This window comes from Maylandia zebra, linkage group LG13 (assembly GCF_041146795.1).
Source record: "Maylandia zebra isolate NMK-2024a linkage group LG13, Mzebra_GT3a, whole genome shotgun sequence".
NCBI lineage: Eukaryota > Metazoa > Chordata > Actinopteri > Cichliformes > Cichlidae > Maylandia > Maylandia zebra.
Window position 1 is genome coordinate 603,238 of NC_135179.1, and position 9,057 is coordinate 612,294.

Genomic DNA, 9,057 nt, shown 5'->3' on the forward strand with positions numbered 1-9,057 from the left:
TCTTCCGAGGAGGAAGCAGAGTCTGGGGATGAGGGGAATGACCCGCCAATTTCCGGGGGCGAGGTCACTGAGGCAGTTAAACAACTCCTTGGTGGCAGAGCCCCTGGTGTTGATGAGGTCCGCCCCGAGTTCCTGAAGGCTCTGGACGTTGTAGGGCTGTCCTGGTTGACACGCCTCTGCAATGTTGCGTGGAGATCAGGGGCAGTACCTGTGGACTGGCAGACCGGGGTGGTGGTCCCCATCTTCAAGAAAGGGGACCGGAGGGTGTGTTCCAACTACAGGGGGATCACACTCCTCAGCCTCCCTGGGAAAGTCTATGCCAGGGTGCTGGAAAGGAGAGTTCGTCCGTTAGTCGAACCTCGGATACAGGAGGAACAATGCGGTTTTCGTCCTGGTCGCGGAACACTGGACCAGCTCTTTATCCTCTCCAGGATACTTGAGGGTGCATGGGAGTTTGCCCAACCAGTCTACATGTGTTTTGTGGACTTGGAGAAGGCATTCGACCGTGTCCCTCGGGGTGTCCTGTGAGAGGTGTTGCGGGAATATGGGGTGTCTGGCCCATTGCTACGGGCCATTCGATCCCTATACAACCGTTGCAAGAGCTTGGTTCGCATTGCCGGCAATAAGTCGGACTCGTTCCTGGTGGGTGATGGGCTCCGCCAGGGCTGCCCTTTGTCTCCGGTTCTGTTCATAATTTTTATGGACAGGATTTCTAGGCACAACCTAGTGGCGGAGGGCTTTCGCTTTGGTGGCCTCAGAATCTCATCTCTGATTTTTGCAGATGATGTGGTTCTGTTGGCTTCATCGGGTGAGGGCCTCCAGCTCGCACTGGAGCGGTTCGCAGCCGAGTGTGAAGCAGCGGGAATGAGGATCAGCACCTCCAAATCTGAGGCCATGGTTCTCAGCCGGAAAAGGGTGGAGTGCCCACTCCGGGTCGGGGATGAGTTCCTGCCCCAAGTGGAGGAGTTCAAGTATCTCGGGGTCTTGTTCGCGAGTGATGGGAGAAGGGAGCCGGAGATCGACAGACGGATTGGGGCTGCAGCTACAGTAATGCGGACGCTGCACCGGTCCGTCGTGGTGAAGAGGGAGCTGAGTGTAAAAGCGAAGCTCTCAATTTACCGGTCGATCTACCCTCACCTATGGCCACGAGCTGTGGGTAGTGACCGAAAGAACGAGATCGCGGATAAAAGCGGCAGAAATGAGCTTCCTCGGAAGGGTGGCTGGCCTCTCCCTTAGAGATAGGGTGAGAAGTTCGGCCATCCGGGAGGGGCTCAGAGTAGAGCAGCTGCTGCTCCACATCGAAAGGAGCCAGCTGAGGTGGTTCGGGCATCTGACAAGGATGCCCCCTGGGCGCCTCCTGGGTGAGGTGTTCCAGGCATGTCCCACCGGGAGGAGGCCCCGGGGCAGACCCAGGACACGCTGGAGAGATTATATCTCTCGGCTGGCCTGGGAACGCCTTGGTATTCCCCCGGATAAGCTGGAGGTGGTGGCTGGGGAGAGGGAGGTCTGGGCCTCTTTGCTTAGGCTGCTGCCCCCGCGACCCGGCCCCGGATAAAGCGGATGAAGATGGATGGATGGATGGATGGATGGATATTATTGTTATTGATATTATTGTTATTGATATTATTATTGTTATTGTTGTTATTGTTATTATTGTTGTTATTGTTATTATTATTATTGATATTATTATTGTTGTTATTGTTATTATTATTGTTACTGATATTATTATTATTGTTATGGTTATTATTATTGTTATTGATATTATTATTATTGTTATTATTATTGTTATTGATACTATTATTGTTGTTATTGTTATTATTATTGTTATTGATATTATTATTGTTGTTATTGTTATTATTATTGTTACTGATATTATTATTATTGTTATGGTTATTATTATTGTTATTGATATTATTATTATTGTTATTGTTATTATTATTGTTATTGATATTATTATTATTGTTACTGATATTATTATTATTGTTGTTATTGTTATTATTATTATTGTTGTTATTGTTATTATTATTGTTATTGATATTATTATTGTTGTTATTGTTATTATTATTGTTACTGATATTATTATTATTGTTATTGTTATTATTATTGTTACTGATATTATTATTATTGTTATGGTTGTTATTATTATTGTTATTGATATTATTATTATTGTTATTGTTATTATTATTATTATTGATATTATTATTATTATTATTATTGTTATTGTTATTATTATTATTATTGTTGTTGTTATTGTTATTATTATTATTGTTGTTATTGTTATTATTATTGTTGTTGTTATTGTTATTATTAGTTTTGAAAAATGAGATCGCAGATGCAGGAGAGGAAACAAGCTATGTGTCTGTGTGTGTCTGTGTGTGTGTGTCTCTGTGTGTGTGTGTGTGTCTGTGTGTGTCTCTGTGTATGTGTGTGTGTGTCTCTGTGTGTTTGTGTGTGTGTGTGTCTCTGTGTGTCTCTGTGTGTCTGTGTGTGTGTGTGTGTGTGTGTGTGTGTGTGTGTGTGTGTGTGTGTGTGTCTCCGTGTGTTTGTGTGTTGTGTCTCTGTGTGTCTGTGTGTGTCTGTGTGTGTCTCTGTGTGTGTCTGTGTGTGCGTGTCTCTGTGTGTTTGTGTGTGTGTGTCTCTGTGTGTGTGTGTGTGTGTGTGTGTGTGTAAAAGTCACCGTCTGATGACTAATAATGTTCCTTCAAGATGTAAAATACTGTTACAGTGTTGCAGTGCATTATGGGATTCCATTGTGCTGGTGGACACTTCATTCAGTGATATATTAGAAGTATGTGCATCTAAATCCCAGACAGAAAACTGTTAATGTTGTTCAACCAGCAGCTCCTTTAAACTCGACACTAATTTAAAACAGAGACACGTTCATCAACTACACACGTGAAACACATCCAACTCTACAACTGCCTACATCTGCAGAAACATGCCTGATGCAGCCACCAGACAGAGAACAGCATAAATGGCAACACCAGTTATCCCAGCAGTTCTTATCTGGCGTGAGTGAGTTTCCTTTATCGTCCTGTCTAACTGCTGATTCTGCTGTGAAGCTTTAAGCCTACGATGTAATCAGCAGCAATAAAGCTGATATGTGCAGTTTAACATTGTGTAAAGCTGGGTAGGTCTACATGTGTGAGGTTCTTCTCTCTCTCCAGGACCCAGCTATCCCCACTCGTTATCCTCACTGTCATAACAAACAGCCCACAGTGACCCCCACAGCACAGAGCTCAGAAAACTGCTGAAATACCAAAAGGCCCACAGGGGGAAAAATGTATATATGGTCATTCAATGTATCAGACAGTTGTTTTGTAAAGATGGTGCTGCAGACTGACAGAAACACGGTCAAGCTGAACTTCCATGTACAGATGTGTGTAATAACTGCACAGCGTTACCTCAGCCAGCCTTCCATGGCCTCAGCAGCACACAGGCATACGAGCCGCCATGGCAGAAACCCCTGTTTATTAATTCGCACAGTGAGTCCAGGCCAGTGGTAGGCTGCCCATTAGCAAGTTGTTTTTGGTCTAGTATATAGATCCAAGACCCCACCCCAATATAATGAGGGAGCCACAAGCCAGCGTACTTTTAGTATTGCTCCTAAACCCAGCATGGGTTGTACCAGGAAGGGCATCCAGCATCTCTGACAAATCAAACATGCTGATAATCGCTAACATTTCCACACTGGATCAGTCAAGGCCTGGGTCAACGATGACCACCACGGTGGAAACTGTGCTACTTTTAGCCAAAGACAAAGGACGAGAGAGGGGAGGAGGAAAAGGAAATGCGGAGGGTTGGTGTGACAGCAGAGGATCCTAAGGCCAGGGAAGGGGTGGGCAACTCCAGGCCTCGAGGGCCGGTGTCCCTGCAGGTTTTAGATGTGTCCTTGAACCAACACAGCTGATTCAAATGGCTAAATTAGCTCCTCAACGGCTGTGTCCCAATCCAGGCTCTGCAGCCTTAAAGGCCGCATTTTAAGGCTGATTACATCACAGCGACGCGCCGAAGGCTGTCCCAATTTGAAGGCTGCTCGAAATGCGGCCCTCAAATGCGTCCTTCATTTCCCTGAATTTTAAGGATGTGGCGGTGTAGACTTCGTGGCCCAACATATCCCAGAATGCATAGCGTGGCGGTGGGTGTGGATAATTTTGCCGAAAAAAAACGGTGGATGAGGTGCGGCCGAAGAGTGAACTTTAAGTACTGAATATGACGTCACTTATTTATGTGCAAATGTTTAATAACGAAGAACATTAAAACATTACTGTTGGCCACATGTCGGCAAAGTCATGTGACATTAGTGACGTTTGTACTAACTTGGTTTTAAAGCCTTTACTTTAAAATATACGCCGTTCAATAGCTGACCTTAATCTTACAGAGAATGATCAAAGCTCATGTAGGAACAAACACATGAACAAAAGATTTTCTCCTTCATTTCTGTCAAACACAGCTGTATGACACGTTTCCAGCTGTTAGTATCATGGTTGCTAGGCAACCTGGGCGGCGCGACGGAGGCTAGACCGCCCATTTCACAAGCCTCGCACTTCCGGCCTTAGCAGTCTTTAAGTACGCGGCCCTTGTGGACCGTTGAGGCTGCGTACTTTAAGGCTGCAGACCCTGAATTGGGATACAGCCAACATGTCCTACAGTTCTGCAGAGGCCTGGTAACGAACTAATCATGTGATTCAGGTGTGCTGACCCAAGGTGAGATCTAACACCTGCAGGACACCGGCCCTCGAGGCCTGGAATTGCCGCTAGGGTGATATGAAGGCAGATAATCCAGACTTACCTTCATATGCAAAAACATATTTCTGAAAATGTTCAACTCTGTCTTTAAAGTACACGGTCTATACTGTTTAGGGAAGTAAAATTGTAGTTAGTATGCCAGACGTGCCTGGGTGTGATGTCACGAGAACATTACCAACAGATAGAAGCTCCGATTTGTGCCTAATTTAGCTCCTGAAACTGAAAGTGCTACAAACAGCGGGAACAACATCATAAATAAACCTAATAATATAATAAACCTTAAACATGTGGCCCACCACAGCAGGTAGTGCCACATGTTTAAGGTTTTTTATGCCATATTCCTTGAATCATAGCCCAAAGGGATTTGTGCCTTCTCCCAGGACTGATCCAAGTATCTTTTCCTTTTTAGGTCAATCTGTAAACTACTGACTGAAACGCCAAAACTCTTTGTTCTTAGCAGGCTAATGTTGTCTTTTTGATTCAGCCACAAAGTGTTGTTTTCTTCCTTCTATCTTCTAGAGCAGCAAATCAGGCATCATTCAGCTGCAGACTATCATGGCTGAGTGAGTCATGAAGAAGTGTTTGTATCTTTGGCAACCTTTCCATTTTTTGGGAACTGTGTGAACTCCTACGAAAGTTCATCCAGCAACCAAAGTGTTGCTGTGAAGATGGAAGATAAACACATGGTCATATGACTTTATTACCTCACAAGTTAGGAGATTAACTCTCACAAGAAGTCGTTTTTAGCTGAGTCCAAGCCAAACAAAGTGTTCTATGAAGCTCTGATTCCTGCGAGACATCATCAGGGTGGAGTCTCTATGGCTTTCATTCAGTGACGTTACATAAGTCTGGAGAGCTGCCATGTCTCCGGCCCAGGCTTTTTCATTTTCTTTTGTTTTTGTGAGGAAAGAGCTTCTGCACACTCTAACCAGCCAGGCTCTGGAATTTCTGCCTAATTTAAACTCGTCACAACACAAACAGCACAACTTCAGCTCATATATAATACAAGAAATCATTAAAATGCTATAGGTAGAGAAGTGCTGGTGGGGGGTACATCGCATAAAATGGTGCCGGATGACCCCACAGGTTGAAACTGTCAAAATAAAAGTCTTTCTTATGTCTGTAAATCTGTAACATATTGTATTGTTAAATATTTCTGTTACTATAGTGGAGCAACTGTAACCCACATAATGTCCTTAGGGATTAATAAAGTGCGCTGATTCTGATAAATGTTGCTTGGTATGCTTAAATGTACATCTGGAGTGCGACACACAGAACTGCTGACAATTGTGTTAGTTCAGCAAGCAATAATAAAATGACCGACTTCAAGCCACTGATACCAACTTTAACACAGCAGGCTCTATGCACGCCGCTGATGTGAACCACAGCTCAGGACTCCAGCTCCATCACACGCCGTGCCAGCGCCGACTGGGCGGGGATGAGCAGTACCTGAGGATGTGGTGCAGACTTCTTTTTTTGCTGCATTGAGTCACAGCTCCGGTGGGATGGGCCACGTGACCAAACCCCGCACCGTTATGGAGGACAGACCTGGTCTGTGTCTGCGGTAACGACCTGCCACACCGAGCTCAGTCGGAAAACACGAGCCAGAGAAAGCGAGAACTTATAACATCGCCATGTTCGTACATGTCCCTGCTCGGGGCAAGTCCCTGCACAACACGAGTGCCCTTGGAAATCCCAGGCAGGGTTTCAAAGCGCACACAGCCTCTCTGCACTGCAGCAAAGTGTCGTATACGCGTTTTGGCCAGAACTAGACCGAAGCGCGGAGTGCCACCGTCGGACAAATATCAGAGTTCCGCGTCTGACAGGCGCCTGCACCGAAAAGCAGCTGCGCAACTGCTATCAGAGCACCGCGGCTTGTACCGACAGAGGTGTTTGTAGAGGCTACGGGATAAGCTAACTCACCTGAGATTATCTTCTCTGACGATGCGTCTTTCTCGGTCATCGTGTCCCGCAGTTTCACCTCCTCTCGAGCCTTCTCTCCGATACAGCTACACCAAGCAATTTTCCTGGTTGCTGAGGCGCACCGGGCCAAAGTGGGGAAAAATCAAACAAAATGTGGTTTTCGTCACTAACGCGGTGCCCCCCCCGAGCTTCGCTTTACCGCCTGTCGTTGTGTGCATAAGACCTGGAGATATTCGTGGACAGGGTTGAGGTTCGTGAGGGTCTAGAAGCAGGAGAGGTGCAGAAAAGCTTCAGCACAGAGGATGTTGGACCCCAGATTTGCTGCTGCTGCTCTGTCCGCCCCTCCCATCACATTCATGGCTGTCCTGACCAGGAATGCTGCCCCTGTCCGGTCTGAGGCAGCTTTGCTCGGTGCAGCCGCAAAAGATGCAGTACTACCCACTGTACCCCCCACTACTGTACCAGCATTCAGACTAGTGTAACGAAAACCCCATGAAAAAATTACCAAACGAGTGAATACGTGAAAGACATTCAGGTTAGATTCATACAAGTCGATCGTTTCCCCCCTCCACTTTAATTACTTTAATTAAAAAACAAACAAACGTTTGCATGTTTGTTGCATGGTCCCGAGTCTTCTGATTATTATTGTGTTTTGGGTTTTTCAGGAGGCCCGGGGTAGACCCAGGACCCGCTGGAGAGATTCTATCTCTCGGCTGGCCGGTGAACGCCTCAGTGTTCCCCGGACAGGCTGGAGGAGGTGGCTGGGGAGGTCTGGGCTTCTGTGCTTAGGCTGCTGCCCCCGCGACCCAGTCCGGATAAGATGGATGGATACTTCTGTTTAACTGTCTTTAGGTTTGGTTATTATTCTACATGTGTGTGATTCTCTTTGGTCCAGTTCACAAACACAATCTGCATACCCCATACAGATTGTGACAGTCTGTGTGAAGTGGTATACACGGCATTATAATACAGGTGAGAGGTAAGGAAGTGCAAATACGTCGTTACTGCAGGTACGTTATTTTCAGGTAGCTGTCTCTACTTGAGTATTTATTTTTCTGATGTTTTTCTAGATCCTAGATTTTAACAAAAGTATCTGTACTTTGTACTTTTTACATTTTCAAACCAGGCGTAATACTTTGGGTTTCAAACATTTGAAGAGAGCGCTGCTGCTGCCGGGTGTTAACGTGGGCCAGTGTTGTTTTTGGGGGGGCACGATACCGGAACAGTGCAGATGTCTAAAAGTTCTAGTCGCAGTACTTCAGCATCTAGCTAGCCCTACAAGAGAGAAGGAGGAGTAATGCTTCTTAAGTGGCAACATGTTGACTTGACATTTCTTGTTTCCAGTAGGGGGCGCTCTAAATTTTGCTGAGAGTGGGCATATCAGTGTGTTCAGGGCAGGACCGTCATCCTGTGGAGTTTGGACTAGATTTCTATGTGTTATAGAAATATGGCTCATCGTGGCAAAACATCAAAGCTCTCCATGCTGCCAGGGGTGTATCTTTTTTATGAAAGCTCACAGTTTACAGTGTAACACAAGTCCAACTTCTTAATGTTTTTCTGGACAAATTTGTGGTTGCTGGGGGCACGCACCTTCAAACTGTACCCCAACATGCAATACGTGACATTTCCTGCCCCCGCTACGTGGCGCTGTGGCCATTGTCAAATATTACAATTGAATTGTGTTCAGGAAGTTACAATGCGTGAGAAGTTTGATCGAGATTGGACAATGTATCTGTGAGAGGCGTCTTTGCCACGGCGCCCCGTCGCAAAGACTCAATTCAGTACAGCCCAAGTTAATTTTTATTGATCAAAGTTTCAGTTTACCAGCAAACATGGCAGCTCTGAGAGCACCAGTGGCCTCTTTGAGCAGCAAACAAAAAACGCCTTCTGCATCTGTTTGCAGGATGATTGTTGTCAAAGTCAAGGCTGTGGAGAACAGGCTGGGGGATTATGGCTTCTCTCACATTCCTCTGTTCAGTGTACCTTGTTAGGACCCAATTTCTTGCTGAGGTCATTCAACACAACTTACTCTCTCTGCAAATCGGGACACAAATGTTTCTATACCATCCAGCCAGGCCTACAAAACCTCTCACCTTCCTCTCAGTGGTGGGAACAGGAAATGATTGGGTGGTGTCCACATATCCTTTATCCAAACGTCACCAGTTCTAGGATGAAAGTTAGAAATGGCATTTATTTACCAGAAATCAATACAAAAATCTTTCTGTTTGTCAGAACAGTGGGGATGCACCACTAGCTACTGGAAACTTTAGTTATTCCCAGTTCCAGCACTTTCTGCAGCACTGGCACCAAACTTTTCAGGTGAACTGGGGCATTCTCCTTAATCTGTATCTTGTACTGGAAGTGGTGCGTTTGAGTGACTCATGC

General features: G+C 45.7%; 1 protein-coding gene and 1 long non-coding RNA gene across 6 annotated transcripts in view; one reads left to right on the forward strand and one right to left on the reverse strand.

Annotated features, from left to right (window-relative positions):
• The window catches only part of hspa12a (heat shock protein 12A), a 75,143-nt gene extending 68,140 nt beyond the window's left edge, over window positions 1-7,003 (reverse strand). For 4 of the 5 annotated variants that reach the window (XM_024804790.2, XM_024804791.2, XM_024804789.2 and 1 more), the window contains exon 1: window positions 6,673-7,002. In XM_024804790.2, coding sequence (XP_024660558.2) covers window positions 6,673-6,712 — 40 coding nt within the window. In that variant the 5' untranslated portion in view covers window positions 6,713-7,002. Of the gene's footprint in view, window positions 1-6,672 lie in introns of all 5 variants that reach the window. The other variant, XM_024804792.2, reaches the window with a different exon arrangement.
• Window positions 7,004-7,074: 71 nt separating this feature from the next.
• On the forward strand, window positions 7,075-8,505 carry LOC143421732 (uncharacterized). The gene is made up of 2 exons (XR_013101291.1): window positions 7,075-7,207; window positions 7,338-8,505. It is a non-coding gene; the product is annotated as an uncharacterized LOC143421732 (long non-coding RNA).
• Window positions 8,506-9,057: the final 552 nt, after the last annotated feature.